We start from the raw sequence: 23,896 nt of genomic DNA, 5'->3' as shown, positions 1-23,896 counted from the left end.
GATAATTAGCATAAATACAGTAATGTATTCTGCCCTATCCCTTGTACCCCCCAGAAGAAAAAGAGATTGTTACCCTGTTTGTGTTTTGTAACTCTGGAACTTTGTTCCATTGGCTGTTGTCTAGAAACTGTAAGGCAGCCTTCTGCAGCTGGAGCTGATGGGAATTACAGTCCCAAACATCTGTAGGGCACCAGGGTCAGGGTAAGCTGCAATAAGGGCTTGCCTTTAAGCTACATGTCAGCTCTGTTCAATTCAACCTTCTGCTACTACAAGAATGATGCAATGTGCAAACTTTTCTTAAAATCAAATAAAAATTCTCAAGATAAAAAACTAATGCAATCAAGGCTACAGCTGGAATAATCAGTCTTATATACATTCCAGGCTTTCAAAAATGCTGTGAAAAAATGGCCTTTAATCTAGGGAGTTCACTCCTTTGTATCGAGCCATGCTACATGCTACATTGATGCAGCATAATATTTCTGCCTATGTTCCCCAGCTGAAACACAATCTCCTGCTTTAAAGTAAGCACCCACTGAGAATAGCAAGACAGAATGATAATGTTTAGTAAGGCCATGAGACAAACCAAGCCCACAGAGCCCCACTTCAAGTCCTAATGAAGACAGCCAGAGAACAACAACTCTGAGACATTCTCATATGACTTCACAACTACATTATTTCTCATGTGGAATATATTCTTGCTCATAAAGAGTCTGCAAACTATAGAAGCACTATAGTTCAATAAACCTATTAACAGTCATGAGGTGTGTGAAAAAGCATGTCTCCTTAAACTTCCTCCCTCTACCTCAGCATAGGCTATCTCAATCCATGTTAGTAATACTCAAGTGCAGTCATGATAAGTAGATCTCCACAGATACAGACATAAGTGCCATTTTTGTGTGTGTGGTTGATACCCTGTAATAGTCCACTGCCTTTTGTCTGTTCCGGATCCCATTGAAAAAGACATCACCAGCCTCTTCATATAGTTCCATGGCCAAATGCAGCTCTTCAGATTTCAGTGACGTCTGTATGGCTGCCTGAGAAAGGGATCAGGTCAGGGTAAGAGCAATGGCAGTATCATCATACAAGAAGAATGTAAGGTATGGCTAAAAGTTATGACTGAATGTTATGCCCGGCCCTTTCGTCATTGCAGCATATATGCAATGTTCGTGTTTGCTCACAGTATAGTAACTACAGTGGTACCTTGCTTTTTGAACGTCTCCGTTGACAAATGTTTCAGTTTTCGAACACCATAAACCCTTGTAAATGCTTCGGTTTTCGAACACTTTTCAGAAGTCGAACATGTCACGCAGCTCCCGTATTGAGTTTTTCGTACTGAGTTTTCGGTTTTTGAATGTTTCAGAACTCAAACGGTCTTCCGGAACAGATTACGTTCGAAAACCGAGGTACCACTGTATATGAATGCCATTTGCTACTTACATCCAGGAGCAAACCAATTCAATATTCCTACACAACTGCCTACAAATCAGTGGGGTTGTACTGGAATGGACAGAGTCAGAAGAGTCTGAATTTCTATTGCAAACATAAAGTCTTATTCTCCAAAACTATAGTGCACTCATGATTACGAAGGAAAAAGTGATTATTACATATACTAAAAGTTCCAAAATTATTGCAGACTTCCATTGATCAAGAGGCCAATGTCCACCTGCCTCACTCCATAGCTCCCCCTCTTTCTCCACCTTCCTTCTGTACTGTGGCATCTATTGCTACAACACTCTTCTATTTAACTCCCTCTTCCCCTCTAGCATTCATTGCCAGTCTCCCCGGGGGGAAAACATCCAAATGTCGCAAATAAATCCATATGCTTCAATAACATTTCTCCAATTTTAAATAATCACGGGGGTTCACTTCATGAGCTCTTCAGTAATGGAATTTGAGAGTTTGGGCACAAATAAACCTTTTATCAGTGTGCCGTGAGTCATTGCAGATTTCATACCCAAGTGAAGCTCTGAGCATATAAACCTGCATGTCAGTACAATATACAAGACTTGTGCCTCTCCCTCAGCCAAGATCTATTCAGTGTCCATCAACTGGTGGGAAATTTATTGCCACTGCTGACACTACTTCTCTTAGACACTGACTCTGACTCAGCAATCACCATGCGCCAGACATTGTACATTAAATCAAAAGATAATGATTTTCCTGCAGATAGCAGTTTGCTATTTATTAGTGTTTGGAACCTCAGCTTGGCAATCTTACATCACAGAGCCGTTAGTTAGACACAACCAGGCCTCTTATTTTTACTTTACCTGCAAATACATTTCCACAAGTTCATCCTCTTGCATTTGATAGTAAAGCCTTCCAGCCTGAAGCCAGGCCTGTGCTGTTTTGACCGTTTCCTCCAGGTCAATGAAGATTCTCAGACTCTGTTTGGTGTAATCCAGGGCCCGTTTCACATACCTGTGGGGTTGATAGAGGCTCCATTATTGCAAAGAAATTGTGGGAGCTTGTGCATCAAGTCAAAACAAACCAATCCTTTCTGACCAGCCCTGCAAAGCTTTCCTTGCATCATTGTTTCCTAAGTCCGACACAAGCTGAATGATGGTCCCCTTTCATTTAGTGCTGAACTTAACAGAGAAGCTCTTATAAAGCAGGTGGAATGGGCCAGGCATGTCATAATCACTTACTGTTCTAAGACCTCTACTGCATTTGGTGTAAGGAAAACAGTGGCTTCCCCTGTAGTTCTGTTATCAAGGAGTGTCCTGCCATGGATCTATGCCTTTCCTATTCCCTACAAAATGAAGTCCAGTTCACACTGTGCAACAGAGTAGCCTCTCTATGGGCAAGAATGAGTCTGAGGTTCATAACTGGCAACATATTAAAAGTGTGTTTGCATCACCTATGAAATCTGTTCCCTCCAATCGTGGTAAATGAATTGCACATGAGATGTTGGCACATTAGTAATGGGATCAATATCACACAGCAAACATGGCAAAGAGTAGGCCATCCAAGAGATAACTGTTTGTAGTTGTGATTTTAGTGGTTTTTTTAAGGAAAAATAACTGCAACTGATGTCTTTTCATCTCAGTGGCTACTGATTTCTCTTTTCTTTCTTTTTTGGGAAAATGTTTTTTATTTGCTTTTACCAATACAAGTTTACAATCCAGCAATTTATATAATCATCTCTTGAGATTATCTGAATCTCGACTGCCCCCCCATCCCCTACATGGTTCCTTATTACAATGTTCATAACTGCATATAAGTCCATTCTCCAAATTTCATTTTTTCTAATCATCCATCGTTACATTACAAGTGAGTCTTGGAGTCCAGCTAAAGTTTTAATTTGCTTACAACGGTCTCCTAAATAAATTATAAATTGTTCCCATTCTTTTTCAAAGTTCTTATCCTCTTGACTCCTGAGTCTCCCCCTTCGTTTTGCCATTTCAGTGTAGTCCAGCAGTTTGGCTTGCCCATTCTTCCCTAGCCAGGATTTTTTCTTCCTTCCATCCTTGGGCTAGTAACATTCATGCAGCTGTTGTCACATATGTGGCTACTGACTTTGCAGTGACTCCTGTTCATCAGATAAATTATTTGCTACCATTCTTCTGGGAACCTGTAATCCTCCAGATCTTGCTGGACTACAACTCCCATCATGCCTGACCGCTGGTCATGCTGGCTGGTGATGATGAGAGCTGGCGTTCAACAGCATCTGGAAGGCCACAGATTCCCCACCTCTGGCACAGAAAGACACTATCACAGACAGCCAGAAGCATTCACCCCAAATCTTTTTTAAAAAACACCCTCTGGTGGGACAGTGCCACATGGCTGAGGAACAGCGAAATTTGCGTTTGAGATGATGGATGAATAAGGTGGCGGCAGGAGATGGGTGAGATTTAAGAACATCCTGTCTGCTCTAGGATGCAGAAGACATCTTTTCATGAAAGCTGTTGGTCATATGTGAAGTGTTTCTCTCCTTTTCAGACAGGCAGTATTGGAATGATGTCACAATGGCCTGTCAGTCTTCAGGTGAGCAGCATCGGCATGAGGTCACAATGCCAGTATTCCCCCTTCAGAAAGGCAGTGTCAACACAGGGCCACATTGTTCTCCCTCCCTCACTGAAGCAGAGAGTGGCAGCATGTCTTATATAAACAACTATTTATCTCTTTCACTGGAAAAGCTGGAAGCCGGAAGTGGATACAGTCTCCTCCTCATGGAGGGGGCTCCTCATGGAACAGTATGTGGGTACAATTTCTTTTTTCTTTTATCAGTGTGTCTGTACTGTAGACACCAGTGTTTTCTTTCTGTACTGTAGACACCAGTGTCTCTCTCTCTATCTGAAATGGAGGGCGGCATGTAGTCAGAGAAGTGGCAGATAAGGAGTTGATGGGCAGGCATTCCTACACAGTTATTTCCATTGTGCATCCCTTTTCCTCCAGGGTAACCTGTAATCTTGAGCAAGGAGGCTTACATTACAAACCTCCTCTTCGTATATTCCTTCCCTCTGAGCTCATTCTGACCTTTCATAGGAAGGGTAGCATTCAGATTCCTAAGCAATCATAACATAGCCAATACTGCAAACAAAGCAGTGGTAAGTTGCAAGTACACGATAGATAGCTGTATTTAAAATTAAGTGAACGATATTTATTCTCAGTATGCCCTGGGGCTAATTTACCACCTAATTTACCACCTGCACTAAATGCCAAAAATATTTTCCTGGGGTATTTCATACTATTTTTCAAAATGTTCAAAGTAGTGTACACCCCCCCTGGCAATATAAAAACATTAAAAACTATGTTTCTCGATGGATATGGATACTTTTTGAAACAAATGTATGGTTTGCTTTAATACGCACTGTGCTGTGTTTTGTGGCTGGTGTAGATCATGCACTCAACAGTGGCATTTAAAATTTCATATTTAAAATTTAATGAGTTTGCACTAAAAATGATAAAAGTGAAAATAATTGAAGTTGTCTGACAACAAAATCACTGAAATAAAAAACACGGTTAGAAATGCCTCATTTTTTCCATCTTAAATGTTGTACATGGTGCCGACTCACCTGGTTGTCTGCAGACTCTGGTAGAGCTGGCTGAGGACCTGCAAAAGCTGCCCTTCCATTTCTTTGTCCTGGAGCTGCTGAGCTAGGAAGAGTTGGTGCTCATGGTAGATGATGCAGGCCCCAGTGTTAGGCTGCACTTTGCGATAGAAATGGCAGATGGACTCCGTGACCTGAAGTTGACCTGGGTCGCAAGATTTCAACATTTAAAATTGTGGGGTGTAAAAACGTATTGCAGTCAAATACAACATTCCTACAATGCACATGCTGGGGAATGCTTTGTATCACTCAGGAGAAAACTTGCCAGTTCCTCCTGAGCTGGGACACACTTCCTTTGCATGTGACTTAATGTGGGTGTGGCCTGTTCTTGGACAGAGGAGCACACGGCCTCCATGTTCTGCTCTTCTTGTTCTCCATTTTGGTTTCCTAAGAGTTAGGAGATGTGACTGCTGAGTCGCAGTCACTTGAGACTATTTCCCTTATGGGATAGTTCACATAGTTATATGTTGTTCTGTAAATTAAGTCTGCCTTCAAGGATCTTATTGTGAACTGGATGATTGTAAGTAAACTAGTTTTATGTTAAGTTTAATCAGATGGTCGTGTCTATTCTTTTAGGAGGGATATAAAAAGGGTAACCAGGAATCTTAAGTAGTGAGGCTCAGACGATCCAGCAACAAGCTAACCACTGTGTAATTTTAAAAGGGGGATGTTTGGAACTCTGCTAGGATATGGAACTTGCTAGTGCAAGTTATGAAGGATATCATTAAATAATCTATCCTCTCCTGCCTCCCTAAACATCCCAACAAAAATAAGGTCAAGGAAAAAGCAAATAACACCCTCCATTTTCCCCCTCAACCCATGTCCCAATAGGCTAGCTACTCACTCATAATGTTGCTTGTGTTCAAGGCAACGGCCAAGGCGAGTTCATGAAACACTTTGCTCTCATCTGTCTTATGCATCTCCACCTGGCACTGGGCCAACCACAGCAGAATCTGCACCAGCTCCAGCTGTGCATCATCTCCACCCTGTAGTTCAAAATACAACCTAACAGCCTGGAGAAAATAGCATTCCGCTAGGTGGCTTGCCTGGCAAGAGACAGCCAGGCACCCAAAGTTGGATAAGGCAATGGCTTGGTTCCGCCTGTTGCCAGTCTCCTGGGCTTTGTTTAAGGCCCTCAGGTAGTTCTCTGCTGACTTCTGCACCTGCCCTTCTCCTTTAAGGGCAATGGCCAGAAGGTTGTGGACAACCCCATCTTGCGTGATGCTGTCTGTCTGTCGCAGAGAACGCAGGAGGCGCAACATGATCTCCGACGCTTTTTCTGGCTGGCTGCTCAAAGCGTACACCCACCCTAAAGAAAGGGAGGACTCAAAAGCTTCCTCCTCGCCCATCACTTTGCCAAGGGCAACAGCCCTGTTCGAATAATGAACGGCTCCTTGTAACATGCCATGCTTGAGGTACATTTTGGATAACACTGCACAAAGGGCTCTCTCCGTGGGCACAGCTCCGTTTTCGTGGGAGAAGGCCAAGGCACAGCTCAGGTAGAGGCAAGCCAAAGCGGGGACGCTGCTTCTGCTTCTCCTGTCTTGGATCACCAGGAGCTTAGAAGCATTTGAAAGGATGAATCCAGCTCTCCAAATGGGTGTTGGAGCCCCTTTCACAGGGCTGGGAGGGGAAAGCCTGGCCGATGCCAAGGCAACATGCGGCAAGCACTTCTTCTCATAGAGGTAGGTCAGGAGAGGCATCAGGTCCAAAGAGGGTGCACTGGAGTCCTGGCTAGAGACACTGGAGCACAGGAACTGCAAGCGTTCGGAGAAAGGCAGGACCTCGTCATACTTGCCCAGCTGCAAGAAGAGCCTGACCACAAGAAGGCAGGCCCGAGCTTCCAAAGCAATGTTGCCCATGGCAATGGCTTCTCTCAGAATGTACACCATGACCTCGAGCTCATTCTCAGAACAGAAGCAGTGTCCAGGCAGGCAGGCCAGAAGGGCCACCCCTTTCCCAAGCACGGACAAGAACTTCTGCTTCATCTTCTGCTTCAGGTAAATGGCAGCAAGGTTCGTGTGCAGCGAGGCAAGCAGGGGCAGGTCGTCAAAACCTCTGTCAATAGCGCTCATGGCTTCCTCAAAATACACTCGAGCCTGAGAGAACTTGGCCTTCTTGGTGCAGAGGCGGCCCAAGAGAAAGCATATCCGGATGTGAGCCCAAGCAAGGTGACCTCTCTTGGCCCAGTTCCTGGATGTCTCTAGGTATAGGACTAGCTCTTCCTCACTGGAGAAGCCATAGAAGGTGGAACTGAGGAAGGAAAAAGAGAGGTCATAGAGACTTTGGAAATGGGGCACATAGCTATCTTGGTTGAGGAAAGTCAATAGAGGGTCAAAGACATCAGAGTCCTCCATGTGCCCAGCGTTCAGGTCAATAAAGAACTTGGGGTCATCAAGGTCATCTGGTTCTGGCAGAAGTAAGTGTTCCAGGGTAGAAGGTGAAGAGTCACCAACAGGACTGGACTTTTCAGAACCACTAGGAGTTGGCAAGCTATTGCTAGCCTGCTTCCCCCAGCTCTCAAACATCCAGCCATCCTTAAGTCCCTGAACAACTGCATCTGAAAGAGAGAGATAAGCCACAAGGAAATGCTTCCCCTCACAAAGATACATTTCAGGAAAAACAGCACCCACTTCCCCTTCATCCATACTCACCTGATGGCATTCTTGGGTACATTGCCACAGGTTCAAAGCCATCTGTGGGACCCAGAAAAAGGGTGGAAAATATGCAGAATGAGATCGTGGGAAGCAAGAAGGCTGCACCTCAAATACTGCACTAAAACCAAAGGCTTTCACTATCTTCATCTCACAACACATTTAGCTTGAAATCGGGAGATGTGCTCAAAGGGGAGAAGACAGGCGTAGGAGGCACTCAGAAGCACTATGACCCCGTAGGTGAAAGGAGAGCTAGTTGTCCATTCTGAATTAGAAAAGTTAATTTTCCAAAAGGAAAATGCCGACAAAATCTGGTTTTAAATTTTGATAAAAGTAGTACTATCTCTTTCATTTATATCGTTTGACCAGCTATTTAAGAATATGATGGCTCACTAATATTCAACAGTAATTGATGACGGTGATTCAAAACATGAATGGAGTAAACAGTTGGAGGGAAATGGCAAAGTTGGGAATGACAGGTAGTACAGCACTTTGCTATTAGACAAAGGGCTGCATTAGGGAGGAATGGATACTCACCAAGCCTGTACACAGAAGTGATGTCTGTTTGTGCCCATTCACCCAGAAGATTACTGTAATGCGTCTCATTGCCGTTGGATGGAACCTGCAGAATGGAAGCGACTTCTTCTTCACTAAAAAATACTGGATTCTTTTGCCTGTGTTGGGGATAAAACATGGGTAACAGCAAGTCAGCGCTACACCCCATCCTAATCTCTCTCTTTGCCTCTGCTAAGAGACAAAAAGTGGTGTCATTTCCAAGGAATGTGTGATATTTCCACTCCTTAACTATTCCTTGCAGTAAAGCTGAAGCTGAGTACCAAAGTTTTAGATGTGGTGAAGGCACTGCGTTCCAAGGAAAATCTACTTTACCCAAAGTTAAGAGAGCATGTCTGCATATCAAGGGGGTGGGGGGTGGGATCTCTAGCAAGATAACTGGTTTTTTCCCACCAACGTGCTGCAAACAAGTTGTGAGGAAAACAGTGAATCTGGCTAAATTAGGACTTGAGGAAACTAGGGTTCAAATTCTCACTCAGCACTGCAAGCAAGTTCATCCCTGATAGGAACCCACCATGGTATGTGTAATGGGAATTGGGGTTGCTTGTGCGTAAACTGCAAACTGCTCCAAGCTAGTCGTATAGCTAAAACTTTCCCTGGTTTGACAGCCCTTGAAACGCGACTGTCTTAGTCACTGGCAGAATCCGTCAGTGGGCGTGACCTAAATTTCTTCCAACATAAAAGTTGCTTGACTCCAAGTCTCCTCCTAGATTCTCTGTGTGGAAGCCTTCTGCGCAGCGTGGGCGTGCCAAGCGGAGGTCCTGTGCTCTCTCCGCTGATTTCACTGGAAGAGTCTCGGAGCCTCCCCTCCGCCGTACTCTCAGCTTCCCCTTTCTCCCTGGTGTCCCCTGAATTTCCTTCCCCCTTGAAAGCTCTCTCTCTCTCTCTCCTTGCTAGTTCCCTCCCCTGCATCACTGGGGCGTCTTACCTCTCCTCTTCCCTCTGATGGCAGTTCCCTGACAGTATGCTTACAATGATTTTCCACTTCCTATTATTGACAAGTTGAATTGTTTTAAGGAATGGCTAAAGGTATTGTCTAAATTTATCTGGCCGGGGGGGGGGGCGGGGACGGGGACCCAGAATTAAGTTCAAGTTATTAACAGATTTGAAAGAGAGAGAGGGTTTCTCCCTGCCAGATTTAAGGATTTACTTTGAAGCAGCAGCCTTTTGCTGGTTGAAAGAATGGTTTTTGCTGGAAGATACAGACGTTTTAGATTTGGAAGGTTCTGATAATATATTTGGAAGGCATGCATATTTATGGTATGGTATGATCACAGAGGATTTAAAAATCATATAATTAGAAAATCTTTATATAATGTTTGGATAAGATATAAGGATTTGTTAGAAAGGAAAACACCCAGGTGGATATCACCTTGGAAGCTAAGACCTATAAAAGGTTGAATATGAAAGCCAAGTGGTTGAAGTATAATGATATTTTGATGGAAGTAGGGGGACCAATTTAGATTAAAATCTTATGACCAGTTAAAGGATAAATTAGATGTTTGGTCCCAGTACATCCAGATAAATGAAGTGTTTAAAATGGATAAGAAAATTGGTTTTCAAACAGAGAAATCCAAACTGGAAATTGAATTATTAGATACAAAAATGAAAAACCTATCCAAGATGTATAATTTATTGCTGGAATGGCATACGAAAGATGAACAAGTGAAATCTGTAATGACTGAATGGGCTAGGGATGTGAGGCACAATATTACAATGTTGGATTGGGAGAAATTGTGGAAAAAAGGAATTAAATTTACAGCATGTAATGTACTAAGAGAAAATTTGATGAAAATGATGTACAGATGGTACTTAACACCAGTGAAGTTAGCAAAAATGTATCATACTCATGATAATACATGCTGGAAATGTAAGGAAAAAGAAGGAACCTTTTACCACATGTGGTGGACGTGCCCCAAGGTAAAAGACTTCTGGGAAAGGATTTATAATGAACTGAAAAAAGTGTTGAAAAACACATTTATTAAGAAACCAGAAGCCTTTTTACTTGGTATAGTGGGGCGTGAAATCCCCAAAAAGGATGTTACTTTTTTTCTGTATGCCACTACAGCTGCGAGAATATTACTAGTGTAGAATTGGAAGAAACAAGATTTACCAACTATCGAAGAATGGCAGATGAAGATGATGGACTATATGGAACTTGCCGAACTGACTGGGAGACTCCGAGACCTGAGAGAAGAGACGGTGGAAGAAAACTGGAAGAAGTTTAAAGAATATCTGAAAAAATATGTTAATATTTAAATCTTAGAATAGCTTTGGAAGTAGATATAGGCTGTAGGGTTAGAAGTAGAAGATAGTGTATTTTAAAATAGTATTATTTGTAAGTGATAAAATGTGAAGGCTTTTATAGTAAAAGTAAGCTTGATAAAAAAATGGTTTAAAATTATGATATATGTAAACTGCTAAAGATGAAGTAAAATGAAAATCAGATAGGGGGGACTTGGGGAACACCTAACAATGTTTAGAAAAAATAAGGATAAGACAAGAATTTGTTTGTATTGTGTTTTTTTCCTGTTTGTGTTGTTTAGTGGTGTTATAAAATGAATAAAAAAAATGGGGGGGGAATACAATGATTTTCCAAAACAGATTTTTTTAAAAACTAAAATGTTAAATGCTATTACTGCCAGCAGAACAGCACCTAAACTATGACAAATAGTATTTATTTTATTTTAAATTGGTTAATTATTGTATTGATTAAGATAATTAATGAAACATTATTCCATCAGCAGACTTATTCTGATGAAGAAAGGAAATGTAAAGTATTATCCTAGACATTGTGATTCAGAGGTAAGTCTGAGTATTGGTTTATCAGTTCAATGTAGATTATTCCAAGGTGAGTGTGGGATTGCAGACTCAAGTTTCAATGTTATAGGCTGCAATCCTATACCTGAGAGTAACCCCCTTTGCATTATTATGAAGCATGATATGTAGTTATGGCATTCATTATCCACTTACAGTAGAAGGAAAGTATCACTCCAAGGAAAAATCTTTCCAGAGCATCGCAAACTGAAAATCTTGAGGAAGATTAACAGTGACATCTTGTGGCCACCGCAATTTCACATGCAACTCTACATGCATACATACAGAGCTCAAATGTACCTGAATTGTTTAGGATATACGCTTCATTTGTCTTCTAACTTACCTCCTGCATGAATAACATTTGTATGTGATATATGCAATAACTGTCAGGAGACAGCTTTTTTCAGTAGGGGCACCACAGCTTTGGAATGACTTCCCTAAGGAAGCACACCTGACAGCTACTTTGCAAGCTTTTAGGCTGAGGGTGAGTAGAAGGTAGGTTGAAATCTACTGGTAGTTTTCTCTGGCAGTTTGCACTAGATCTGCAAGGGTTTCCAGTTCCCAAAGGTTCAGCTGCAGCAGCAACCACAGATTGCTGTTTTCTACCTATATTAAGGCTCCTGAAAGAAAGAAAGCTAAGCAGACATGGACTTCTGGGCAAGAGAATGATGTTTAGTTCAGTTCTCATCCTGGAAAACAAATTCCTAGGCTCAGAATATGCTCAGAGGTTTGTTTGTTTTAATTCTAACTTTTGTTTGGACCATAGTTTTCAAACCCATTACTTGCAGTGATACAATACCTTAATCAGAGCACCTGGACAAATCCTGCCACTAGAAATCCAGCCTCATGCTGCCACACATGTGCTAGTTAAGCCTTCATCAAAAGTGGATGTCCCAGAGGTATTAACACTTTATAGTCCTCTGGCCAGAAGATAAACTACCTGAAATTGATTGAATTGACTTTACTGTAGGAAGTGCTAATGACCAACTAAGCTTCCCCACGCTGTCATGTAAGCTGTTTACCTGATGTAAAGCAGCATTTGCTCTGTCCCTTCAAATGGTGACTCTTTATCCTCATAAGCTTGCAAATTGCACACACAGTAGTTGCTGCAATTAAAGGCTACCATCTTTCTCTACTTTGTGCTTCTCTTCTATTACCCAAAATGCAGATGATCGCTTGAGAATATCTTTGGGACCAAGACCAACTACTATACATTAGTGCAATATTCACCAAACCATAAACCACTTTTGAAAGCCTTATCAAACCCTCTTTAAAAACCCAGGATTTCCTTAAACTACAGCTTCAATCCTATACTCACTTACCTCAGAGTAAGCCACACAGAACTCTACAGGACTTACTTATGCATAGACAAAAGATTGCCATGTACACATTCCTTTTCTAGCTGTTCTTACATGTGACCGAAGTATTTTCTGAATATTCATCCCCTGATCTGAATATAATTATCTAATTGCTCTGAAACAAGGTTGTTCCTACAATAAACCCATCAACTATGAGCTGGAGTTCTATGATGCACCTCCACATGAACAGAAACTCCCCCATTCTTTTCTATGTCAGGACAAGCACCATGCGCAATGCACACAGAGAGCTTTCCCCAACGTTAATGTGAAATGGGATTCATTTGGAATATTCTGTAAGCTTCAGAACTCGCATGTGAACACCAGAGCTACTGGACTGGAGGAACTGCCCCCCGCCCCCGCCCCCCCGCTCTTCCCTCACTGTTGCCATATCAAGCCAATTTCTACATACTGAAGAATGTTATCAGTTAATTGAAATTCAGAGGAAGAGATAAGATACAAGTTGTGGCAACATTTCTTAATGATATGCCTCACAGAAACCTGAAAGAGGCATACGCTGTGGTGGTTTTGTCTCAAAAGCCTATTTTCTCATCACCTGAAATTATATATTTTAAATCTCCAGCCTCATTTTTAAAAAGATTTGGTCCTCACAGATGCAAGCAAACACTTGACGTTTAAATCAATTACTGCAGGGGACCATTTAGCATTTGGTGGGGGAAGAAATAATTACAAATAAATTCCAAAAGTAAAGAAAATGAACACCAGATTCTTCAAGGGTTGATTCAAGTCACTTTGTGGAGAAATAGGATGCAAGAACACCAAAATATTTGAAAATGTGAACTGTCAAGCAAAAGTAAAGAGATACTCTTATCTGTGTACTTCCTCTGTGTGTTGACAAGGCCCCTTGATTTGTTCAGAGATTAACTTCCCACCAGGTAGTGATCACCCATAGAATTGAGTTGCTTTGTGCCTGAGGCAAGGCTTATCTTTAAACATCTCCATTTAACAAACTCATATTCAATTCACAAATCATTTCTATGTTATGATTTTGATCACATGCCTTGAGACGTTTTCTTAAGCCAAAAAAAAAAAAAGGAATATTGAGCAACAACATTTTTCCTGTCTCCTATCCACAGTCCCCTCACACCTCACACCTCACCCTACACAGAAAAAGATCCCAAACTTGATTTCTGCATTTATGCAATAAACACCAATTGTGTCTTTATCTCAGCCCACAAGTGTCTTTTCCTCCCTCTGCGGGTATTTCACACTTACCTCGGCTCACAAGTCTCAGGATGCACACATCTGGTTTGGACAAAGCCTACTGCACCACTGGTTGTGGATTTCCCTATAAACCACTGGAGGCCTGGAATGAAGAAGCCAGTGACCTCTATGGTTTCCCCTTTGCAGAAGCTCAGCTCGTCCCATCCTTTCCCTCTGTGATCTTCTGTAGTTGTGCACCTCCCTTGGCCTAAGAAATAAAACAAAAATGTCCCTCATTCCAGCAGGCTGAACCATTCTCTCTTTGAAACAGTGACCACTGGCAGAGAAGGGCATGCTTATGTGTTGAGTGTGAAAACAAGGTCCCTTTGTGTCCCATAAGATTTGTGGTTTGTCCTGTCACCTGAAACCACAGCTTATTCTTCTTAATACAGCTTAATACAGCCCCCCTTCAAATGAAGACAGAAGAAAGAAAGAAGCTTGGGTAAAATGTTTGCCTATTTCAGCTTTCAACATGAAAACATTTGAAGTGAAGGTAGGGGATAATCACTACTAATGTGAATGTTCACACTTTTTGTGTCAATTTGCCATCACCTTTCCCTCATCTGTTGCTTTGGCAGTACCCCAACCTGTTAGGCGCTTCCTTTTTCATAGTGTGGTTTCAGTCAATTAGGTACATCACATAGTAAATGTAATGATGTCATGACACTATTCTAGGCAATTAGATTTGATGTCACTGAGGGCAAATGAAGCTAATTTAGCTGATGTTTCCGCTTCTAATTTAAACAAATGATTAAAAAATGCAAACTATATCCTGTGCAAATCTAAGACATTCTAAAAACCCTGCAATCCCACCCCCACTTCAAATAGAGAAGTACACAATGGATCAGTCTTAAATCAGTTATCTACAATTTACCCCCAATAAGATTGTCCTCACCAATCTGCAAAGAGCCAGGTCCGCTGATTTGTTTGGAGATACCACAGCTCATTGGATAGTTCTTCAGGAACCACCTGTGGATATGAAGAGCTGTGAATGAACACTCTATTTATTTCAGAGTACAGTCGTACCTTGGAACCCAAATGCCTTGGTATTCGGACATTTTGGCTCCTGAATGCCGCAAACTCAGAAGTGAGTGTTCCGGTTTGGGAACATTCTTTGGATCCCAAACGTCCAACGGGGATTCCACGGCTTCTGGTTGGCTGCAGGAGCTTCCTGCAGCCAATCAGAAGCCACGCTTTGGTTTCCAAACATTTTGGAAGTCGAATGGACTTCCGGAACGGATTCCGTTCGACTTCCAAGGTACGACTGTACTCTTTGCTTCACATTTGGGGGTGGGGAATGGTGCACACTAACCTTTCATAACATAATTGCCAATAAAAGTGATCTCAGGATGTATTTACAGAGGGCAGGTATATTAATAGCAGCCCGTTTTACCCTCGGAGATAAGAATGTTTTCATTCTGAGCGTTTTACTCTGAGTGAACCCAGGTTACGGCCACAATGACTCACAATGTCGGCCCTGTGTATAGATTGCCACAGCCGCTCTACTTACTGGTAAAAAGGATGGGGCAATGGTTCCATGGCTGTGACAGGGACCAGGCCCCTCTGGTCATTCAACAGAGATGTCCCTTCCCATTTGGTGTCATGTCCAATGTCTTTCACATGGACAAGCTCATTTTTGGAGAGCTTCAAATCCTCCCCTTCTTCATCTGTCAGGACACCAACCACGACCCTGGCAAAGAAGTTTCCTGCAGATGAAAGAAGAATTGATAAATGTCAGGATTATTGTCCTATAAACAGCTTAGAAGCCCTGCTCCATGTGTTACTACCTTCAAACTTCAGCTTGGAAACCACAGCAAGCCAGGCATTTTCTGTCATGGTGTCACAATTGTGGAATTCCCTCCCCAGAAACCTTGTTTGGTCCAGTCTCTCTATTCCCTTGCATAAAATCGTGAGGACTTTTCTCTTTAGGAAGACCAAGTTTAAAGCTATTTCAAATTGCAGTGCTTTAGGGGCATTGGCTACATAGCTGCATTTGTGTTTTACTGGTTTTGTTTTCGTTGTACTGATTTGTAACTTGCCTTGGGTCTTACCCACCTTAGAGAAAGGTGGGTAACAAAAGTAACAAGCATGATACCAGTGAAAATTCTGTGGGAAAATTCCTCTCCTACAATGACCACTTATGAGGGCAAGAGGGTGCCCAGCAAGTCAGAACCATGTCTTATTCTGAAATCTCCTCTCTGAAGCAACCATTTGGAGGCTGGGATGTGGGCTCTGAGGCAGAGAATTGTTCAGTGCATTATCTCAGGATCCAGTTGCTCCCTGACCTCATGTTTGCTTCAAAAATAATTTTGTGCAGAACGATTTTGGGCTCCTCGTGTTGACTATATGAAGTGAATTGCTCACAGTGAACTTACTTTCTAGTAGTCTTTGGTCAGGGTTGGTACCCCTGTTACATATGAAAAAGCCTGTTACCATCTTTGTGGTGTTTTCAGAGATAGGTAAAGCCTTCCTGGTCACTCAAACATTTTAAATAATTTAGATAATCTGGGTCTTTCTCAGTTTCTATATCTGTGTTTTAAATGGGGAGTAGGCAATTTTTTGGTAGCTTTTCAAATTTTACTTTTTCTGTAATGTTATGGTTTTATATATTATCTCATATATTATTTACTGTCAGCCACCCAGAGAACTTTACATTATAGGATCTAAGTAAATAGTGCCTGTCTATTGTACACTTTTGCTGGGGACTCTTCCCCTCACCAGAACCAGATTTTGGGGTTTGAGGCAGGTAGGACCCCTTTTCAAAATCTACCTACTGCACACCTGAATGGTCCCACTCTGGCCTTCTCTCTCCTGCCAATAGGAGTCCAGAGCAACCCACTTAAGGGTCCACCTTATGGACATGCAGTATTACGGATCCAAAACATACTCCTAAAGGGATATTTGGAGAGGAGCTGTAAGACTGGCTTCATATTTCTCACCTTCCTGAAGCAGAAGACCTAAGTACATGGTGGCCATGTGATCCTCATCTAGAGCAACAGTTATCTCGGTGTCCTCCACCAGAGCACAGTTCAGCCAGTACTCAGGGGTGAAGAGAAGATGCTCCAAACAGCAGCCCACATAGCCTGATCCACAATAAAAAGGAAGAATGCAAACGTATCATGTGGCTTCTAAGAGCAAACATGCAGCAGTGGTTTTCTCAGGTAAAACATTTAACACAGAATGTCGGTCATTCTTCAGGCCCACGCCACACAGCCTCAGGGCCAAACTGAAAACGTTCTATTTATTTCTCAAACTTACATAATCCGTCTCTCAGCAGGAAGTTTCAGAAGTAGTTAAAAATCAAATAAGCCAATAATAACAATAAAACCACAAAACAAAAACTTTAAAGCACAATAAGCTTTTTCTTTTAAAAAATCCTATAACGTAGGAGAAGGGAATGTTTTTCTGTCAAGGGCCACACTCCAATAGGGATCATTTGTCAAAGGCTGCCTGCTGGGGTGGGGAGGGCCAAACCCAGTAGTGTCTGGGGCCACGGGCAAATGAAGTGTGTGCATACTTTTCTCACTGCCACCCCCTTCTCTCTTGTTTGATAACCAATCAATTAACTAATCAACAAATTAATTTTAGTTTCCTATGCTTACAGCATCATAATTTTGACCCATGTGCCCTTGTCTGATCCTCCTTTCCAGCTCTTCGCTATGCATGGATCTTTTACAAGCTTTCTAGGGTTGAAACTGCCTCTTATATATGGAGATGAAACCACTTCAGCCTTGTTTCTTTCTCTCTTCCTTGTAGTGTCTCATTTGGCACCATGAGCCATGGTATCATCAGAATGGATTTCATTCCACCCCAGCCTTGCCTTGTTGGAGAGGGGGAGCAGTGTGTGAAACTGGACCTTTTTCAATATACAGTGGTGCCTCGCAAGACGAAATTAATCCGTTCCGCGAGTCTCTTCGTCTTGTGGTTTTTTCGTCTTGCGAAGCACGGCTATTAGCGGCTTAGCGGCTTAAAGAAAAAGGAAACAAACTCGCAAGAACTCACAAGACGTTTCGTCTTGCGAAGCAAGCCCATAGGGAAATTCGTCTTGCGGAACGACTCAAAAAACGGAAAACTCTTTCGTCTAGCGAGTTTTTCGTCTTGCGAGGCATTCGTCTTGCGGGGCACCACTGTAAATACTGAAAAGAGACATGGAGGCAGAAGCTCTCTTTCTCTCATATCTTAAGAGACTAGTCCTGCCCACAGCAACTTATATAATGATCCCCACATCCCACCCTCCAGCTCTCCTGGTGGAAAGCCAGTCTCCCCTCAGTTCCATGTGATCTACCGAGCGCTAAGTATGTTGAAAACTTCCAGATTTCTTCTATGGTCCTGAAGGAGAGTAGAAAGCGACTGTCCTGTGCCTGGATACAAACCAGCCGGGCTGACAGCTCCTGCAAAAAAGGAAAGCAGGAAAGACCATGGGAATTATGTTGTGAATGAACATGTGCTATATTCTGTGTTTCTTCTTCTTCTTCTTCTTCTTCTTCTTCTTCTTCTTCTTCTTCTTCCAACAATGGCATTTGAAATTTGGATTGTAGACTAAGGGTCATGACTACAGAAAGACAATACAACCCTGCCCTACATAAAGGGAGATTAGCTACTGACATGAGTCAACAATGTGATGCAGCAGTAAAAAAAAGTTGATGCTATTCTAGGCTGCATCAGCAGAAGTATAGTGTCACCTGGAATACTGTGTCCAGTTCTGGGCACCACAATTTAAGAAGGATCTTGAAAAGCTGGAACATGTACAGAGGCGGGCAACCAAGATGATCAAGGGTCTGGAAACCAAGCCTATGAGGAACGGTTCAGGGAGTTGGGCATGTTTAGCCTGGAGAAGAGGTGACTGAGAGGAGATATGTTCACCAACTTCAAATATATCAAGGGCTGTCACATGTAAGATAGAGCAAGCTTGTTTTCCCCTGCTCTGGAGGACAGGACTCAAACCAATGGCTTCAAGTTACAAGAAAGGAGATTCCAACTAAATGTCACAAATAACTTTGTGACAGTAAGAACTCTCCTTCCTTGAAGGTTTTAAAGCAGAGATTGGGTGTTTACTGCCCTGAGCTCTTTTGAATAAATATGGTATTATAAATAATATGCAGGGGAATTGAAAAATGGTGGGGAATTTAAATAATGGTGGGGATTTTTTAAATTAAAAAAAGCTTTCTGAGTTTTAAATAACTTTTCATTCAATTTTAATAATTTGACAATGTGTGGCATTTATATAATCTCAATTTGGAAAATAAACAGCAAAACGAAACATTTCTGATTGAGATATTGTATTATTATAGTTATCAACAAGAACAACAACAATAAGAAACCAAAAAAGGAGGAATAAAAAAGAAAAGAAATAAGCATTAAAAAATCCATGAATGAATGATAAAAAACATACATAATTTCTTGGGTACATTTGTCAACATTATTTGAGTGGCAAGTTTTTTAGTTATAAAAACTTGAAGTGTCCAGTCACTTTGGAGCAGGGATAGTTACACAGATGTGAATACGAAAATAATTATGAATATGATTATGAGTGTGATCGAAGGGATAAAGGGAATCTGTGGGCTCCAAACCTTTTCCTTTTATAGGATCATTCTAACCATGTTGAGCTATATGTTGTCGAGGCGGGGAACTGATTGTTCTTTTTGCAACTCCAGATCCAAGATCTTTGTTGACAGCCGTGATGCCAACACTCAATGCCATCACATTGTCACCTAGTTACAGTGACAGGCGTGGCAGGAATAATAAAAGCTGGCAATTCACCTCTGACTGCTTTATGCAGGCATAAACAAAAGCATAGCTCCGTACTAGAGCAGATGTTTTGCACACAGAAGATTCTAGGTGAAAATCCTTGGCATTTTCAATTTAAAAGATCTCAAACACCAGACATGGGAAGGACCCTTCGGTGTGAGATCATGGGAGAGCTGCTGACAGAGAGTAGACAATACTGAGCAAGATGGCACAATGGCCTGACTTGGCATAGGACAGATTCCTACTTTGCTACCCATGAGGTGCTTAAGAAGTAACAGCAACAACTTTACCTTGAAAAGAGCACAGACATCTTTGTCGTCATTTTCTAAGGCCCACAGCTTCTTTCTGGCTGTCTCCTGCAGCTGGGGATTGGGGCCCTGTCCCGAGCGACTCTTGACAGAAAATGAGAGGGCAATCTCTTTAAAAAGAGAGAGAAAGAGAGATAGGCAATTAAAGAAGATAAAATACTAAATAGCTTTGTCCATTCTGCATGGATCAGCTCTACTTTCGCCTAACTGTGAGCATTAGTGAGCATCAAGGGGGATTGAATGTTTCTATCATTCATCTATAGATATGTAATCAAAATCCCCATCACACCTTATTAGATTCCACAGATTAGACTGGTGGGTTTACAGCTTTTGGAGACAAGCTCCCCATCTCAAATAGCAGGTGTCTTCAGGGAAGAAACAGGAGATTCTCAGCACTGGAACAGCTAGTGTGGCTTCAGGATAGGTCAGGAGAGGTGCTCTGGCAGGGCTTACATTGCACTGCTCCTCCTGATCTTTCACTGGAACTCACTGGAACTAAAGCATTCAGTTTAATTCACTTGTGGAAGATGCTGTTTCTTGAAATGCTTCCTGGGTTCTAGGACAGGCAAGTCAACTCACAGCAACAACATGTTTGCCAGGTCCAGTCTAGCATACTCTGAATGGCAAAGGGTCACCTTGGCTATGTTCCCCAAAGCAGAATGTAAGAGAATCACTATCCCTCTTGTTGAGACCAGCCAGACTTCTTTGTTACTCCATCTTACTACAAAAACCGCCACCAGTTAAAGTGCCAGCTACTGAAGTAAGCGGTTTTACCCTCAATGAAGTCCTGAATTCCAAGAGAGTGCCTGGCAGCTTCTGGCTCACCTTCCCCATTCATAAATAGCCCACATCAGGATTCATGCAGCATTTTCAATGAAGATTCATTTAGATGTTGTTGCAAAAAAATAATTTACACCCAATTCATAATAAGTTATCACATGGGAATTGGTGGTTATCTGAGGATATTTCTGAGAGTGTTGTTTTTGTTATAATTAAGTGAAATGTGTCCCTTCAAACCTAATTGGAATTATGCACCATCTATGGATGCTATTAGCCACTGGAAAGATGTTGGGTGGTACAGGTCAGACAATGGCCCATCACTTTCCCATTCATACTGTCTTCTGCATTGACACCTGGAATTACAGACACTGGCCTGCTATAAACTCTGTTCCCTTTCCTTCTTAATCTTCTGCATTGCTAATAAGTCATGCAATGCAAACTACGTCATTATCTCCTCCAGAGAAATGATCTCAAGGGCTGGCTCGTTAGTTACAGATGTTAAAAACAAAAGGCAGCAATTAGACAAACACTTACCATTTGGGAACCCTTCCCCTACAGCCAGTGAAACGGACTCAGTTTCCAGAGTGCCCTCTCCTATTTGTGCAGACTGACTTCCTGGATCCAGTTCCCTGGGGTTACCTGACAAGTCACCATGTAGGCAGAAGGACCACTGTCAACTTTTTTAGAAGAGGGAAAGCAAGGGCATAATACAGGAGGCCACCAACCTTTCTGGGCTTGTGGGCATATTTGGAATGTTGAAAGAGTGTTGTGGGTACCTTCCCCTGTGGCTGCTTCTCTCCCCGGGGTCACGTCACCACCCACCATGACAGAAGGACAGACAGACAGACAGACAGACAGACAGGAAACAAGCTCAAGTGTACACACCCACACCCACACCCACACTTTATTTTTCCAGGAGAGCAGGATAAAAGTCAGATCCAGTAGAATCAAAATACAGTATTTTTCGCCCTATAGGACGCACCGTCCCATAAGACGCACCTAGTTTTTTTGGGGGGAAATAAAGGGGAAAAATTATTTTTCCCCCCCAGGCGCGGGGCTGGGGCAGCCCGAGCTTCCCCCGACCCCAGCCCCCAAACAGGCAGCTCTCTGCAAGCCGTGGGAGCCCAGCGGTGGTTCCCACTGCTTGAGGAGAGATCCGCGAAGCCTGGACGCGCTGAGATCAGCGCGCGCAGGCTTCGGGATGCCGGCAACTCTCCCGAAGCAGCGGGAACGTTCCCGCTGCTTGGGGAGAGATCCGCGAAGCCTGGACGCGCTGAGGTCAGCGCGCGCAGGCTTCGGGATGCCGGCAACTCTCCCCAAGCAGCAGGAACATTCCCGCTGCTTGTGGAGAGATCCGCGAAGCCTGGACGCGCTGAGGTCAGCGCGCGCAGGCTTCTGGATACCGGCAACTCTCCCCAAGCAGCGGGAACGTTCCCGCTGCTTGGGGAGAGATCCGCGAAACCTGGACGCGCTGAGGTCAGCGCACGCAGGCTTCGGGATGCCGGCAACTCTCCCCAAGCAGCGGGAACGTTCCCGCTGCTTGGGGAGAGGTCCGCGAAGCCTGGAGAGCGAGAGGGGTCGGTGCGCACCTACCGCTCTCGCTCTCCAGGCTTCAGCGAAAGCCTGCATTCGCCCCATAAGACGCACCCACATTTCCCCTTCATTTTTGGAGGGGAAAAAGTGTGTCTTATAGGGCGAAAAATACGGTATATCACACTGAATCCGCGTTATATTACATGAGATCACTAAAAAGACACATCAAATTAAAGTACTCCATATCACTGTACACGATAAAAATAAATAAATCATACATCTGTTGCTTGCCATTGACCCAAGGCAAGGATTCCTACTGAGTTTCATGACTTTAGCATAGAATGACAACAAAACCACCAACAAACTGCAGAAAACATCTGTGTGCCCAGAAGTAAATTATTAGTCAACGGTGGTTTTGAAGGGATACTTGTGCCTCAGATCCATGATTTTGTACCACGGCAGAACAAGACAGCACCAGATTCTTACACTTCAGTCAATGGAAGCAGATGTGATCTGTGATTTGATGAGGATGGAGAAGACTGTGAAAAAAATGTGCAATTTCAATAGGAAATTGTATAACCTCTCCCCCCCCACCTGACCCCTTTCTCCTATGTAGCCATTCCATTTTCTTCCTCCACCTCCCAGATCTCTCTCCCTTCCCTCCTACCCTCTCAGTTCCTCTGCTTTCTGATCAGGAGCTGATTTGAGTCATGAAAAGTGATGCCTTCCTTTTTACTCTCCCAACTTCCTCCTTCAGTGCTGGGTACTTTTCAAGTAACCACTGTCACCACCTCATGACAAGAGGGGCGTCTTGTTGGGCATGAAGGGAAGTCCTCAAGTGCACCGTTGGGCTCATGTGACCACAGCTGGTAAACTACAGGCATCATGAAAGGGGATATAGCAATATATAATACCCCTCGACCCCAGGGACTTCAATATGAGTGGCAGCAGTTTTTCTGCAATCCCAAACAGAAGTCTTCCCAAACCTTGCTACTTAAGACCTTTCCAGCTGAAGGGTGGACTTAAATTTCACACAACCCAAACATTTCCTGTCCTCTGCTAGTGACTTCTCCAAATGGGAAATCTCTCACCAAAGGACCACCATCATTTCCTTTTGTTCCTGGCACTGACTCAAACAGGAGCAGCCCATGTGATACGGAAGAGCCACCCTCAAAACAGCATCGCTATGGCCACTTACCTGAACAGGGTGGTGTCAAGGCTGGGACTGCAAGATTGGTGGCAATAGTCCTGCCAGTGTACCCTTGTGGTCCTGACCTCCCCCTAAAGTGCTTTTCACAGAGGTAACAGTGGCACAGTCTCCTCACCTCTACCCTACTGGACTCAGAGGCTCCAGCTCTGACTTACATTTCTTTTCTGCTCATGAATTTGAAAGTCATAGATCTGGTACATCTAGTTAGATGTAAGAAAGGAAGTACTACTATTGATGGGCCAGGCTATCTGGTCTGAGTGGGGAAGAAACAATTCCCACAGAATATTTTAAAAAACAGAACATATTGGTGATTGCTTAGCAGGGGCTAGCATGCTGCACCCTTAGACTGGGCTGTTGTAATGCTCTGGGGGATAAACAATGTGTTATTTTAACTGGCTTTAAAACACACACACACACATACACACACACACACACAAAGAATGGCCACCCTGAATGTTCTGGAGATGGAGTGGGTGGAGGGCTATGAATTATTGCAATTAAGAAAGAACTTGGACCTGTTAAAAGGAAAGTTAAAAACTTGTTAAGAGGCCACACATGTAACCCACAATGCCTTTGAAAGCTGCCTCCAGAGTTCCTCCCTGCCTGTGTGTTGGAGAATGAGTGGACTTTTTTTCGTTACCAC

General features: G+C 43.0%; 1 protein-coding gene across 7 annotated transcripts in view; it reads right to left on the bottom strand.

The window, feature by feature from the left end:
- SH3TC2 (SH3 domain and tetratricopeptide repeats 2) overlaps positions 1-23,896 on the bottom strand; it is a 350,436-nt gene that overhangs the window by 8,279 nt on the left and 318,261 nt on the right. For 4 of the 7 annotated variants that reach the window (XM_082213004.1, XM_082213003.1, XM_082213000.1 and 1 more), the window contains exons 3-15: positions 21,045-21,149; positions 19,713-19,840; positions 17,960-18,065; positions 16,614-16,757; positions 15,185-15,380; positions 14,570-14,643; positions 13,687-13,882; positions 8,244-8,379; positions 7,706-7,757; positions 5,896-7,611; positions 5,016-5,196; positions 2,268-2,418; positions 912-1,034 (exon numbers count right to left, since the gene is read on the bottom strand). In XM_082213004.1, the coding sequence (XP_082069130.1) occupies positions 912-1,034; positions 2,268-2,418; positions 5,016-5,196; positions 5,896-7,611; positions 7,706-7,757; positions 8,244-8,379; positions 13,687-13,882; positions 14,570-14,643; positions 15,185-15,380; positions 16,614-16,757; positions 17,960-18,065; positions 19,713-19,840; positions 21,045-21,149 (3,308 nt within the window). Of the gene's footprint in view, positions 1-911; positions 1,035-2,267; positions 2,419-5,015; positions 5,197-5,895; positions 7,612-7,705; positions 7,758-8,242; positions 8,380-13,686; positions 13,883-14,569; positions 14,644-15,184; positions 15,381-16,613; positions 17,811-17,959; positions 18,066-19,712; positions 19,841-21,044; positions 21,150-23,896 lie in introns of all 7 variants that reach the window. The other 3 variants (XM_082212999.1, XM_082213002.1, XM_082213005.1) reach the window with 2 other exon arrangements.

This window comes from Podarcis vaucheri, assembly GCF_965113315.1.
Source record: "Podarcis vaucheri genome assembly, chromosome: 2".
NCBI lineage: Eukaryota > Metazoa > Chordata > Lepidosauria > Squamata > Lacertidae > Podarcis > Podarcis vaucheri.
The sequence above is the reverse complement of the archived record's forward strand: the minus strand, read 5'-3'. Positions and strand labels throughout refer to the sequence as shown.